The sequence below is a fragment of the Mixophyes fleayi genome, chromosome 6 (genome assembly GCF_038048845.1).
Source record: "Mixophyes fleayi isolate aMixFle1 chromosome 6, aMixFle1.hap1, whole genome shotgun sequence".
In the NCBI taxonomy this organism is placed as follows: domain Eukaryota; kingdom Metazoa; phylum Chordata; class Amphibia; order Anura; family Limnodynastidae; genus Mixophyes; species Mixophyes fleayi.
In genome coordinates this window covers 20459135-20474524 of record NC_134407.1, presented here as the reverse complement: position 1 = coordinate 20474524, position 15390 = coordinate 20459135, and the positions used below count along the sequence as shown (strand labels likewise).

The window sequence follows — 15390 nt, the reverse complement described above, 5'->3', positions numbered from 1 at the left end:
TCTCCTGAATTGATGAGGCAAAACAGCGTTAGCCCTTGAACTCTTTCTATCCCTTTCTCAGCACTTTGATTTGCACATCATGAATAATTTATTGCAAGAATCCGTATACATTTACCACAAACAGACGTCATGCACCATACAATGCAACGCTCCAACAAGGAGCAAAACTTTAATAATTCCTATATAAAAGAAAGATACCCAGAATCCCCCAGGGCCTGCGCTCTCTGACTGTGATAAAATAGAAGGTACCTGAATGGATCTTTAATGCATGTACAGCGAACAAACGCATGTATTTTTTATTACAAAATATAAAGAAGCCGTGTTCGACTTTCCTTTGGGTGATTTCACTTCCCTTTAAACCACAGACCTTAACTCATAACATTCAGTATATAGAAGGTTGCGATAGAAAAAAACAAAACATTATCGTAAAAATATATTTCAAGGAACGCTTGTGACATTTAAAGAGATCGCCCCAATTAATTTATAGGCAGGGCCTGATTGAGGGTTCAGGCCGATCTAGACCATTTCGCTCATAATGCCCCAACCGTCACCAATGTTTATCTTCCCGTATTTTTGAAACTTTACTCTGCTTGTTTTGTTTTTTGTTTTTTAAATGGGTCACACAAACTGTCACTCATTTGGTTTACATTAAAATCAGAACTGTATAGCAGAAAGGAGGCATGAACGAGTGCTACGGAGGGTGAAGTTTTGCCTGACGCCATCCTTGTCTCACCTTATCCTCAAACACCAGTCCAAATACGACCCTTTGTCTTCAGGGTTAATGTATGCGTACCTTAATAATTCAGGCCCCAGAAGGGTAAATTCATGGGGTCTATGGTTACCAAATCATTGACTGAGAAGGAAAGGGAGCAATAATGGATCACAAACTGTCCATCATTATGTAATCAATGCCAAGAGGTAGCAGCTAAAGTCAGTTGCATTTTATTCTTTTTATTAATGCTTTATACATGGGCAGCACAGTGGCTAAGAGGTTAGCACTTCTGCCTCACAGTGCTGGGGTCATGAGTTTAATTCCCAACCATGGCCTTATCTGTGTGGAGTTTGTATTTTCTCCCCGTATTTGCATGGGTTTCCTCCGAGTGCTCCGGTTTCCTCCCACACTCCAAAAACATACTAGTAGGTTAATTGGCTGCTATCAAAATTGACGTGTGTGTGTGTGTGTGTGTGTGTTAGATAATTTAGACTGTAAGCTCCAATGGGGCAGGGACTGATGTGAACGAGTTTTCTGTGGCGCTATATAAATAAATGGTGATGATGATGATACATGCACCAACATATCATATAGCCCCAAATAACAATAATAGCTTTATTCAGCCACGTACCCTGTATACAATCTTGCCCCATAAGCATACTCTAGAATGCCACAATTTCTAAATGTCCAGTACAACATCCCAAAATCCCCAGTATATAATACAGCAACCAATGCTCATTGTCTAATATTACCCTCTCGATCCTATTGCTGAAATATGGGTACCCTGGATACAGCAATCCAGAAGCTGTAAGTAATCGGTCTCATACCTCATTACCAACAGTCCAGTTTTTGGAATCGGCGCACTATGAGTAGGGTGGTGACCCTCTCATAGGGTGGTGACCCTCTCACGATGGAGGCGTGGCTGCATACCAATAAGGCCATGGCCACATCCCCCAAGGGAGTGGCTGAATCTGAAGCACTAAGCCACTCCCAACTCTCTACCCTCACAACACTCTGGCATTACTGCTGTGAGCGGGACGTACTACTCATATTTCCAGCAGCCAGGGCAAGACGACCTGGCTGATGGGATGGTAGATAGTCCACCAAAATTGGGACTGTTCTGCTTAAATCAGGACAGTTTAATGTTGCCTTGTCATACGTCACCAGATCTCTAGTTGCCACCTCGCTCAGAAAACCAAACGGGCTTCATTGTTTGAGAAGCGGTAGAAGATCGAATACTGATGACAGATTGCAAACTGCACAAAGTATTTGTATCTCCAGGCTATACAAACACAGTGAATGTCAGAAATGGTCAACCCCAACACAAAGGGAAGTGGGGTGGGTACTATGATAGAGGGACCCTGGGCACCAGGACCTGTTTATCCAGTAGGTTGACTAGGCTGCAGCCTAGGGCACTAGGCTTTTGGGGGGTAGAAAATTGTGACAATGAGAGGTATAAATTGAAATTAATTTATTTGAAAATATATGAGAATAGTTGTACCTCAAAGTAAAAATACAACATGGAAGAAAAATATAGTAATGTTTTAATTTTGATGTATTCCAATGACAAAGGTTGAACACAATGGGATATATTTACTAAACTGCGGGTTTCAAAAAGTAGAGATGTTGCCTATAGCAACCAATCAGATTCTAGCTGTCAGTTTGTAGAATGTACTAAATAAATGATAACTAGAATCTGATTGGTTGCTATAGGCAACATCTCTACTTTTTCAAACCGGCAGTTTAGTAAATATACCCCAATGAGTCATCCTTGGGCAGGCGCAGGAGGGTAAGTGAGTAAGAGAAACAAGGATGGCGTCAGGTTTTTGGTACATTCACTGGATTGTACAAAACTATAAAGATAAACTGTAGTTCTCCTGGAGCAACGAGAATCAGAACGCGAAGTTTTTAATAAATAAATAAACTTGATAGAATTAAAGTGTTTTTACAAATATGCAACATTATATAGATGAAGATTACAAAACACATTTGCACTAAGTTAGGAAAATGTTTCATTAAACATTTTGTTTGCAACATATCGACCAAACATAATGCAACATTTACTATTCCCTGATGCACTTGGTGGTGCCAGCGTTGACATTGTGACATCACATGCTGGTGAGAACATATGTACAACATTTACACTACAGATAAAATGGATTTGCAACATTCTTGCATATCTGCACCTTATTTAAAATAAAAAGATACTCAAGGCAACCAATCAGAAATGAGATTTGAAGGAGCACACGCTTTTATTTAATTTGTGTCTTGCAATGTATTGTTGATACATCATTTAGGAACAATTTAATGATGTTCTATTTTTACACCTAAGAAAACCTTTACATATGACCCAAAGTGAGTTTTCATAAATGTATTTGCACATGGACTTTACACTAGGACATACATTGAATTTATTTATTTTAGAAATGTTGAATGTAGCACTACAAAGTCTCAGTAATGTGCCAAATGACTAGACATAGGTATAGCAGTAAATAAATATGTATCCACCTCAGTTTATCAATATACTGCAGTCAGTTTGAGAAGCTATCTGGCAAATGAATTAATTTGCAGTCTGTTTCCTAATTGTTGCACACAGTCAGTAACACAGGTGGGTCTAGCAGCATAATCCAGCCACAGATTGGGGCAGCTGCCTCCAGTGGGCGAATGCTCAGGACAAATTTGAGAAACACTGATATCCTTAGTAAATCTGGCTGGATAACATATAATTCTTACCTGCATGGAGGGGAAGAGTCTTTTCAGTGTTTGTATTCTCCTAGGACACTTTGGTTTGTGCAGCAATTTTTATTTGAATAACTGCAAGACAGGAGCTCATACTTGCCAACTTTTCCTCGCTGGCTTCAGGGAGATCCCAGGGGAGGTGGGCATGCGGGGGTGGGGCTTGATGAATAGCATCATTTTGGCCACACCCCCTAAACAATTGTCACAATTTCGGCCAATTACAGCAGGGGGCAGGGCTATGATGACACAATATTTGCGCCATTAAGCCCCCCCACCACTTATCTTTTGCGTTGGTGAGAACTGGGAGGTTGCCCTGCTTTCCCGGGAGGTCTCCTGGACATTCCGGGAGAGTAGGCAACTATGTGTTAAAGAAAAGCAGCTAATGAATCTCTAGAGACTGAAGTGTCTTTTACATTTCTGTCTCCATTACTGAAGTCATGTTGTCTTACCTTGTCAGTCTTTGATTATATCTTGGTCTCCATGAAAATGGCCACCTCCATAGGCATCAATATATGGACAGAGGACACAATTTCTGAACTGTGTCATCATGCCACAGATGGCGAAGCCAACCACGTCTTGTACTGGCTCAGCATCAGGGAGAATGCCAAACTCTTCAGGGAGTGAGGGAGATCACCCCTATTTCAGGGAGTCTCCCTGACATTCAGGGTGAGTTGGCAAGTATGCATGAGCTATGCTGCAGATATGGAAACCTGTACCTGGGTCAGCCGACCGCATCTACAGAAATACCAGCAGATCCACCAACGGAGAGTGGTTTACGGTAAATATGACAGGATGTCCCTTATGCTGTAGATAGTAATATGTATGTATTGTAATCTTTATTAGTAAACCAGGCCTAGGAAGACTCTATGGTGCTGTTGATTTCCCCTCAGATAAAATTAATATATATTTTTTTGAGCTGCTGATCTCTTACAGTTTTAACTATCACTAAGTTTACTCATTGTTGGATTTCAAATTTCCCTGCTCCACTTTGCATTCAAACTGGCCCCTGTTTGTGTCATATAGATGTAAACCCCTCAATAAGCAACCAAAAATGTAAGTTTGACTCCTAAATTCCTAAAAGCATTAACTAGGGAGTTTGAATTTATTGTCAAACTAGCATGATCCATCAAATCTAATTACTGATTGATTGCAATAGATAACCGTACACTAGCAGCATGGTGGCAACATGGTTAGCATTGCTGCCTCACAGTGCAGGGGCTGTGAATACTATTCTTGACTGGTTCCATACTTGTATGGAGTTTGTATGTTCTCTCTGGGTTTGCGTGGATTTCCTCCCACAGTCCAAAAACATGCTGGTACTTATAATTGTCTGCTGAATAAAATGTAACTGTTTGTGTGGGTGAATGGTGTAAGCTCCAATAGGCAGTGACCGATGACAAATGTTCTCTGTACAGCACTTCGTAATAAGGTGGTGCTATATAAATAAATAAATTATAATAATAAGCATATTACTAAATAACCCCAATTGTTTATATTCCTGAGACTGTACTGTAGTTGTGTACCTTCCAACAGTCCCGATTTTGACAGGACAGTCCGATTCTACTGGCCTGTCTCCCAATCAGGACTGTTTGGGGGTATGTCCTGCTCAGAAGTGCTAGTCACGTCACCCAGGCTGTGGCAATGATATGGTCACACCCCTAATGCCTTGCAGCGACTCCCCTTTTTGGAGAGGGTGTGGTCCTGTATCCGTTCCAAAACATGGCTGAGGACAGGAGTTGGGAACCCCTGCACTAAGCAGATGAAAGTCAATTGCTGATTGGTTGCTGTGGTTCAGTGCAAATTTTACACCTAAAAGCAGTGTTCGTGAATGAGCCCGGTCAGTGCTGCATAGAAATTTAAAGTAATTCATTTAAGTGAAAAAAAACAACTTAGACTTCTGAGTATTCATACAGTTTATAAACTACAGATACAACTCACATAATTAATTCTGCCTTGTTTTGCTAAACGGTTTATGTAACTTTAGATCAGCTATCTTATTATGTATCCAACTTGTCCTTGTGATTTGAGAAGTGAGAACACGTTACATAATTACGGGTTCACAGACGAGATATTTTGTTTTCCTCAGCAAATTAAGCAACCGCCAAGTCACATTTGTCTGATTGTATGTAAACGTAGGGGCGGCCATGACATTCAGTTTTGGAATATATATTTTTTTTAAGATAAAGTGATCATAGAGTTCCCAGGCCTTTAAATGCTCAGTAAAAAATACTTTGAGAGAGCTTTATTCGTTCTTCCACCATCTACAAATGAACAGGCCTAGAGGCGCTTTGACCTCTGATTATATGAGAGTGTGATTTTGTATTGCTCTGCTACTGTATGTACAAAAACCTTTGTTTATTAACGTATTCTAACATTGTAAACTGAAATGTTCTATACTGCAATAATATCCCAACATGTCTGTCCCTGGCAGTGGGCAGGAGGCGTGTCCACATTACAAAGGGGGCGTGGTCACTGTGTACGTGACCACGCCCCCAGCGAGCAGCCTAGCACTCAAGAACATTTGAACACTGCTGTCTTCTAGATAGATAAATACAGCATTCATGAGAGCTCAGTCGCTGCTATGTTCATAGATTAACGTGAAGGGGAAACGTTCCTTCCCTTTCACACCAGCTATTCAGCTCAGAAAATGTTGCATGCAGCTTCAACGTTTGCACTCCTATGAGTATTGTGTTTTTCTAGCTGAAAAAGCGCAAAATTCAAGCGCTCCGATGCGACAGCGCCCTCAGGAAGTGTCAGATTAGCGTTTTAGAGTAAAACAGCTCTGCACATGCCCGGAAAAGTGGGCGCACACATCCTCACCCTTAATGAAATGACGCCTGATAGGAAGACCAAAAAGCGGGCGTTCTAATGTAGGCTGAGTATAGTGAGGATGTGTAGACACACCAGGAGGAGTAAAACAAATGATTGATGATCTAGGTAGACTAGAGGAATGGTCAAGAGAGTGGCAACTACAGTTTAATGCCAAAAAATGCAAAATCATGCACTTGGGTCCCAAAAACCCAAAGGCTAAATATAGTATTAATGGCGCTATATTGGAAACTACTGAGGAGGAAAGGGATCTAGGAGTCACTATTTCAGGTGACATAAAGGCAGGTAAGCAATGTAACAAAGTAATGAGGAAGGCAAGTCAGATACTAGTTACACAGGGAGAGGAATAAGTAGCAGAAAGAAAGAAGTAATAAGGTCACTGTATAGGTCGTTGTACGGCCTCATCTAGAATACTGTGTTCAGTTCTGGAGGCCGTATCTCCAGAAGGATATAAATACATTAGAGACTGTACAAAGAAGGGCAACTAAAATGGTGCATGGCCTACAGCACAAAACTTACCCGGAAAGACTAAAAGACCTTAATATGTACAGTTTGGAGCAGAGAAGGGAACAGAGGACATGACAGAAACTTTCAAATATATCAAGAGTTATAACAAGGAACAAGAGGGAAACATTCTACAAAGGAAGAGAAGTATTAGAACACGAGGACACGAGGACACTGGGGGGAAGTAGGTTCAGAGGAAATGTGAGGAAAAACTACTTCACAGAAAGGGTTGTGGATAAGTGGAATAGCCTCCCATCAGAGGTGGTAGAGGCTAATACAGTAGAGCAATTTAAACATGCTTGGGATAGACATAAGTATATCTTTATTAAGAATAAGGGATCAGGTTACCATAGGTTAATAAAACAATGGGCAGACTAGATGGACCAAGCAGTTCTTCTCTGCCGTCAAATTCTATGTTTCTATGTTTCAAAATGTGGAAACCCAAAATAAAAAGGGAAAAGGGACAGAAAAATTAATGGAGGGGGGTACATAGCAGGGAGTGAACACAATGCCACTGTCAACATTGAAAACAGAAGTAGAGAAATACAAAAAAGCAAAAAAGTACATATTAGGACCACAAAACCAATGCTTGGTCAGGCATATATCTTGGACTGTAGGAACATTTTTAATGCCAATACAATGCATGAAATTGTAAAACATTGTTTCCAATGACCCCATGCCCACTCGTTGTTGTGTTCGAATGCTTGGTTGGTTTTCCGAATGCTGTCTGCTCTATTCCACGCAAGTCAAACCCGTTGCGTGACCTCCAGTGACCTCTTGAACGCTAGTAAAATAACCACTTGTCAAACTCGTTTACGGTTGACATACGTATTCATTGGCATTTCAACTTGCATTTTATTAAATGCAAATTAAACTACAGTGGGTACCCATTCTTACATTGCAAACTCTTTTAACAGGACTTTCATTCCAATGTAATTGTTATAATTCTCCCACAGTGCTGTGGGAGATGTTAATAAATATGATATGAAAAGGTTTGATTATTTTTGTTTCAAAATGCTCTGTTATCTTTGAGGTGTAGATATTCAGTAAACATTTATATAAAGGGTAATATTATAGCAGTAAAGGCTTTAAAAAGGTTTACCCCCTTACAAATGAACAAGTATAACATAATAATACATACAAACAAAATCATTCATTTCTTTATAATGAGTTAGGTTCATCTACATCTTTATCTTTTTCCAGCGTTCATTTAAGTATCTGTACAAGCAGTTTATATACTCATTTATGCAGCCAACGCTCTACGTTTTTCACAGGATTTGACTTCACAGAACATTGTTACATCTTGTTTAATTTAGATAATTTAAGCAGTATGTTTGGCCGTAAATCTGGTTGTATCATTGTAATTGGGCTTAAATAATTGATCAGTGGATTGTTGTTCTTTGTGTTTGGACATTAGCTACAAACATCTTGTCTTCTGTATGTGATGGGAACAGTTGCAGTTGCATTATCTATTTGTCAGTCTATTTACAGTGTGTTATATCTGTCTAATTTCAGTGTCTCTCAGCCTGTCTGTGGCTGTGCTTATATAGACAGAGCACAATTCATTTTATTATGACAAGTGTGTCCTGACAGGCTGGATGGGTATTCACTGCCTGTCTCACACACTTCCCACTCCTGGTCCTATGTCACAGCCTAGCAACAGTGTGTAGATCAGTGATGGGCTACAGTCGGCCCACCCAGCCGACTGTTCCCGATGTCGTTCACTCTCTGCTTTGTTGCAGAGAATGAGTGAATGAGCGTAAACGGGAGCAGCGACTTCCGCGTTATATACCTCCCTCTGCATCACGCACGGAGGTCACCCAGCATATCTGAGGGGGAGCAGGGAGTGCACTATGCTTATCCTCCTTCCTCTGTGGGCTCCATATTTAAAAGTAAGTGAGTGTGAGAAGTCATATGGAGGAAGTGTAAGGGGCAGGTAGGGTGCTCTGATGGGCATATAAGCAGCCTCGGACTGGCCCGCCGGACAGCCGGTCAATCCACCGGTAGGCCCAGCGGGGTTGAAGCTCCGCCCCCTCCGTTGTTAGGGCGGAGCTTGATGTTGAACTTTGTTTAGATGGCGGCGGCGGTCACATCTCCTGTAACCACACTACCGCGCAGATGCAGAGAGCCCAGGCGCGGTAGTGTGTTTTTCAGCAGTTTGAGCAGGGGAGGAGGACGTCCTGATATCAACATACTGATCCAAGGTCAGTTTGGTCATCATAGGTTCATGCAACACTGGACGCAATAGACCACGCCCCCTCTGACGCTGCAGAGTTTCCCCGGGTTATCTGAAGCCCAGCCAGTTTGATCGTGGCTGGGATACAGAAGCTGGATACTGCCGTTTGATCGAGGAAACATATGGACTGAAAGATACCTTTTTAACATACAAAATGTGAGTGTTTTTAACCCCATGTTTTAACTTAATAAATAGAGAACGTAAAACACCATGAGATCTTTCTCTGTTCTCTCCCTGGTCTCCCATATGTGCACTCTGGTGAGGAGAAGAAACAGGTTTAGAGGGGAGTAAAAGTACATCGTGGTGGTGCTTTTTGAAGCAAGAGGACACATTATTCAAATACTGTATGGAATAGAAAAGGTCACATTGATGTAAGTTTACCATCTGGGACATCGGTATAGGTGGAACTAGAAGACCAACATCCTTTAATGACTTTGGGACCGTTTTCCCCTTGACTTATTCATTGACCCAATCCTTGTGTTTCTTTACCCTTCCCCCATTTGCGCCCGTCCTTTGATATTTATATTCTCTTTCATACAACACTGGCAGCATACCAGCATATATGGAATAAATGTGACAGGCTTTGGATGGGCTGTATTCTGTTCATTTTTTTGTTTTTTAAAATTTCCCTTCTCAACAAGCATTCATTGGTGAAGTACGCAACCGTAGTAGCACTGATGCTGTGTGTATGGTCTTTGACGAGTGGCATATTCTGTAAGAGTCCTTAAAAAATAATTATAACAAAGAGTCATTTTAATAATCAGACTGTGTATACAAGATCTGGCAAATGAAGGGTGCTTTTCATGTAGTCTAGTATTCCAATTGCATCCAGTTGAAAATATAATCATTCAGGGTTGTATAATATGTTGGTCTATATTGTATGTTAGTGTAGAAAGGCACATGCATAGGAGAACATAATTATATTTATATATTTTTCCTTTTGCCTATTGTGCATTCTTTTTGATGGTTGTCCTGTTTAGAATTTAGGGGTGATATAGTGAAAGTATTATAGGCATATATCAACCGTATTTAAAATGAAATTAGATGGATTTCACTGAGATTAGTTGAGAATTACAATCACTTGTTTTTTTATGAATTGACTTTTATTCCAGGACATGTCACAGCAACAACAGGTTGGTAACCATTGTACTAAAAAATTAATTGTGCAGTTTATGTCTTCTAATTGATGATGTTATTATTTGGTTTGTGTAGCCCTTGTAATGGCTTTTAATAAGCTCAATACATGATGGGCAATAACAACATATGAGGCGAGGGTTGGAGGTAACCAAATGATGCACTTATCATAAGTAACTGTCTTGGTGCATTAGGAGACGACAGGAGCTGGTACTGGAGTTTCTTCCAAACCACAAGTGTTTTATTAATGGGTCCCATGTAGTTCCCTACCAGTAGAATGGGCAGGGTCTAATGCAAAAGGTGCACATTTAAAATAGTGCTATAAGTTGTCCTCCATAGCCTGACCACACCCCCTTTACTGGCCACACCCACTCCTAAAGTTGGCCACACCCCAATATAGTGGGCCCCTATCACTGAATTCCCCCGGTGGGCCCTTCATGCCCCAGTCCGACACTGCATATAAGGGGCAGGTTGGTGAGCTCTGGGCATATAAGTGGCAGGTGGGGTGCTCTGATGGGCATATAAGGGGCAGGTGGGGTGCTCTGATGGGCATATAAGGGGCAGGTTTATGCGCTCTGATGGGCATATAAGGGGCAGGTTGGTGAGCTCTGATGGGCATATAAGGGACAGGTGGGGAGCTCTGATGGGCATATAAAGGGCAGGTGGAGGAGCTCTGATGGGTATATAAAGAGTAGGTGGGGGAACTCTGATGGACATATAAGGGGCAGGTTGGTGAGCTCTGGGCATATAAGGGGCAGGTGGGGTGCTCTGATGGGCATATAAGGGGCAGGTGGGGTGCTCTGATGGGCATATAAGGGGCAGGTTGGTGAGCTCTGATGGGCATATAAGGGGCAGGTTGGTGAGCTCTGATGGGCATATAAGGGGCAGGTGGGGAGCTCTGATGGGCATATAAAGGGCAGGTGGGGGAGCTCTGATGGGTATATAAAGAGTAGGTGGGGGAACTCTGATGGACATATAAGGGGCAGATGTGGGGACATCTAATAAGAAGGTAAGGGGCATTTGGGAGGTGTGAGAGGCATATGGGGGCATGTGAGCAGGGCTGAGTGGCTTGTTGGGGGCATGTGTGGAGGTATGAGTGGCATGTGGCGTAGTTTGAAAGTATATGTGGGATCTGATGACTTACGGGGGTCTGAGTGCATGTCAGTGTATTTTGTGGCAGGTGTGGGTCTGAGGACACGTGTGGGCATTTTGGAATCCATGATGTGGGGTGCTGAGGTCATTTTCGTCCATTGCATCTTTCTTGAAATTAAGGGCAATGTGTGGTCCTTTTGAAGGTTCGAGGGCCACATATGTGGCCCTTGAAGTATACCCGCTGATGTAGACAATGTTTATTCTGGGAATGGATTAAATACATCAAAGTCTGCCGCAGCAGAGCTGTAACCCTATACATAACCATGTGATGGAACGTTCAGGATCCCAGTGGAACATATACAATTTCCCCTGGAGATTTAGCTATGACAGGAAATGAAATTGTTGTAAATTGCTCCAAATTGCTACAGTATCAAAAGAGCTTCAGTGTTAAGCCAAAAGCTTACAAAATAAAATGTTTTCACTGAAAATAAATTATACATCAAACAGAGTAGTATATATGACATTTATGTTGTATTTCCTGTGCTTATTGGCCATTTTTAATGCAGTAAGTAAAATGATTGAACAAATGCTGACAATTTATTATTAATTTATTATTAATGAAGCTCCAACATATTCCAGCTCCGTGCAGGGCCCTCTTAAGAAACTCTTGGGCCCCCGGGCACAGCAGTGCACCGGGGCCCCTATATATACAAAAATAAAAAAAATAATGATTATATATATATGGGCCCTGCAGACCAGGGGGGCCCTCCGGAGGCAGGAAAAAAAAGAAAACCCTGAAAAAAAAGAAGAAAATACTTACCGTGCTGTCAGCTGGCGATCGGGCTCCCTCCCTGGTCTCCTCCTCCGTCGCACTCCGCAATGGATGTTGGGCGGGCGTAATGACATCACGCCCGACATGCACTGCCAGCGCGACGGAGGAGGAGACCCGGGAGGGAGCCCGATCGCCAGCTGACAGCACGGTAAGTATTTTCTTCTTTTTTTTCAGGGTTTTCTTTTTTTTTCCTGCCTCCGGAGGGCCCCCCTGGGCTGCAGGGCCCCCTGGCTCCGTGCGGTTAATAGCTTATTTCTAAATCACTAAAAAAACAAATAGATACATGGTACAGGTAAGGATCCTGCTCGCAGGAGCTTACAATCTAAAGCTAGAGGCTGGTGAGGCAAAAGTGAAGATTGCTTTCGCTGCAACATGTTTGGCCTCATAAGTGAATCGTTTATGGAGACAGAAGGTGCATTTATTTTGTGACCTAGGGGTATATCTACTAAACTGCGGATTTGAAAAAGTGGAGATGTTGCCTATAGCAACCAATCAGATTCTAGTTATCATTTTGCATATTGTACTAAATGAATGATAACTAGAATCTGATTGGTTGCTATAGGCAACATCTCCACTTTTTCAAACCTGCAGCTGGATAAAGGTAGTAAATATACCCTTTACTCTCTTTAAAATGGGGAAATGGTTGGGAAGACCGGGGAAGTGGGTTGGGGATTGTGACCAATTTTGTGCCAGATTTTAGTTAAATTTGTTTGGGTTTCTCTACCCTGTCATGTTGGGAGAATCAAACATTTTCTGGCCAGTTACGTATGAGGTTGAGAGCCAACTCTTGCTATTTTGCATATTACAATAATACCCAAAACCACCTGCCAGCATGTATTTGTAAATGTATTTGATCTACCTGGGGCTCATTCATCAACCCATAAATCATGCAGAAATGTCTGTTTCCGCATGGTTTGGGCAGAATTAGGTTAACAAAAGCCTAACGCAGGAGATAACCTCCTGCATTAGGCTAACTATCACAGAATACCGCAGTTCCCATAATTCTGGAGCAATTTATCAAGCTCAAAAAGCTTAGCATAAGTGCGTTGAGTCCTTTTGGAAAAAAGCCAGTATATAAATTATTAATGCTATTAAGGAGTCCTCTGAATTTAAGGGGCTTCCCACCTACAGATGACTTTATAATGCATTTGTTAATGCTTTCTTTGCTTCAGATGTTACTAATGTTTACACTGACTATCTTTCCGTCTTCATTCTGTAGCTCTCAGACAGGTCTTCATATTATCAAGCGGAATTGTTTATTTTTGTTTCTTAGGATACGACACAGCTGCTCTGTGCTTTTCCCATTTGATACTATTATATACAGAGACCAGCTATGTGTCTCATCCAGGGCCAAAGAAAATAATCAACTTGTCCTGATAGTGTAAAGACAGGGCTGAAAACCACAGAAGGAAGCCAGGACGATAAAACTGTCTTGTACAGTAAAATTGCAGCAGGGCATTGAGAAGCAATAGATTCAGAAGGTCGAATACCTCTTTAAGGGATGAGGCGTAAGGTGGGAGTTTGTACTAATAAACTGGTACAATTCCTAAGCTGCAGAATTATTTTTACACAGTAGCAAGATCCTATAGATGTAGCCAATTCTACTTAAATGGGTTTCTTACATTAAATCTTTTCCTATGACAACAATATTACTTTGGTGGGAGTCCATGCACTAGTACTCCCACCATAATCTCTGCTTAGCAAGGTCTCCGCCAGGACCTATGCACTTAATGGGTCTCACCATAGCAAGTGGGAATCATCTCTAAAACCTTCCAGAGCCGGATTTACACCTCATGGGGCCCTAGGCAAGATATCTGTTTGCCCCCCCCTTCACACGCACAGTGGCCCCTCACACACACACACACAGTGGCCCCTCACACACACACACACACACACACACACAGTGGCCCCTCACACACACAGTGGCCCCTCACACACACACACACACACACACACACACATAATACACGCACGCAGTGGCCCCTCACACACACACATAATACACGCACACAGTGGCCCCGCACACACACATAATACACGGACACCAGGGGCGCATGGAGGATTTTTCATGGGGGGTTTCCTCCGCCCCCGAAAAAAATAAATAAATCCTATAGACCTGCCGTGCATGCGCGAGACAGACACACACACAATATACTACCCCTCCCCTCCCCCAACCAGTGGCGGATCCAGGGGGGGGGCAATCGGGGCAATCGCCCCACCCCCCCGTAACAGGGGCTTGCTGCCGACGGCTGCACACTATGTGCAGGTCCGTTCGGCAGAGACAGGCAGGGATAGTGTGCTGCCCGGCTGCTCTGATTATGATTGTGTTCAATCAGAGCAGCTGGGCGGCACACTCTCCCTGCCTGTCGCAGGGAGGTGTAACCATGGTATACTAAAGGCATACTTACCAACTCCCGGAGAGGGGGCGTGACTGGAGGGCGGGAGGGGGCGAAAACGTAATTTGCGTCACGGGGGGCGGGGCCAAAATGATGCGATTGGCCTCGTCCCGCCCCCTCCCGCCCTCCAAAATGCCGTGATTCACCGAGAATCGCATCAAATGACACGATTCTTGGTGAGATTGGGATGCGGGAGAAATGCCAGCTTGCCCGGGAGCTGACCCGAATTTCGGGAGTCTCCCGGACTTTCCGGGAGAGTTGGCATGTATGACTAAAGGTGTGTATTATGTATGTGTGTATGATTTATTTACTTATTTTTACCAAGTGGGTATTGTATATCCTAAACCAACATATAAAAGGGAAAATGCTAAATGATCATTTTAAAAATATATGAAGCACAACTTTATAAACTATCTCCTGAAAACAGTCTTTTAGGTGATAACTTACATATTTCAATGCAATACTCTAGATCTGCCCCTGACCCCCCCCCCCTCCCCTGATTCGCGGCACCCGACCCCCCCCCCCCCTCCCGATTCGCGGCACCCCCCCCCCCCCCCCCCGCACGAGTCACAGGGGGGGGGGTTGCCGCGAGTCGGGAGAGGGGCTGAATTTTATTTATTTTTTAAAATTGCTCTAGTCCCCCCAGCTGTGCCCCCCGAGAGCCGCTAGGCCCTAGGCAGGTGCCTAGGTTGCCTAGCGGTAATTCCGGCCCTGAAACCTTCCAATTAGACTCATTGCATCAAATCTCTATGTTCAGAAGACGGTCAGTAGCTCACAGATAGCTACCAAATAGAGAGAAAGAAGGTGGTCTGAGGGACAGAGATCCTCCCAAAGTATTATTTTTGGGTAGGGAGGGAATTTCTTTAACATTTCAAAATAAAATGAAAACCCCCTTTAAGAAGTTGTATATAGAGAC

The 15390-nt window shown here is 42.8% G+C and overlaps 1 protein-coding gene across 2 annotated transcripts in view; it reads left to right on the top strand.

The window, feature by feature from the left end:
• Nucleotides 1-15390, top strand: part of ADAM12 (ADAM metallopeptidase domain 12) — a 399327-nt gene that overhangs the window by 24345 nt on the left and 359592 nt on the right. The window contains exon 1 of one of the 2 annotated variants that reach the window (XM_075215980.1): nt 4054-4229. The exons of the other annotated variant lie outside the window; for it this stretch is intronic. Within the exon in view, the coding sequence (XP_075072081.1) occupies nt 4136-4229 (94 nt within the window). The 5' untranslated portion in view covers nt 4054-4135. Of the gene's footprint in view, nt 1-4053; nt 4230-15390 lie in introns of those variants that run through there. 2 annotated transcript variants of the gene reach the window in all.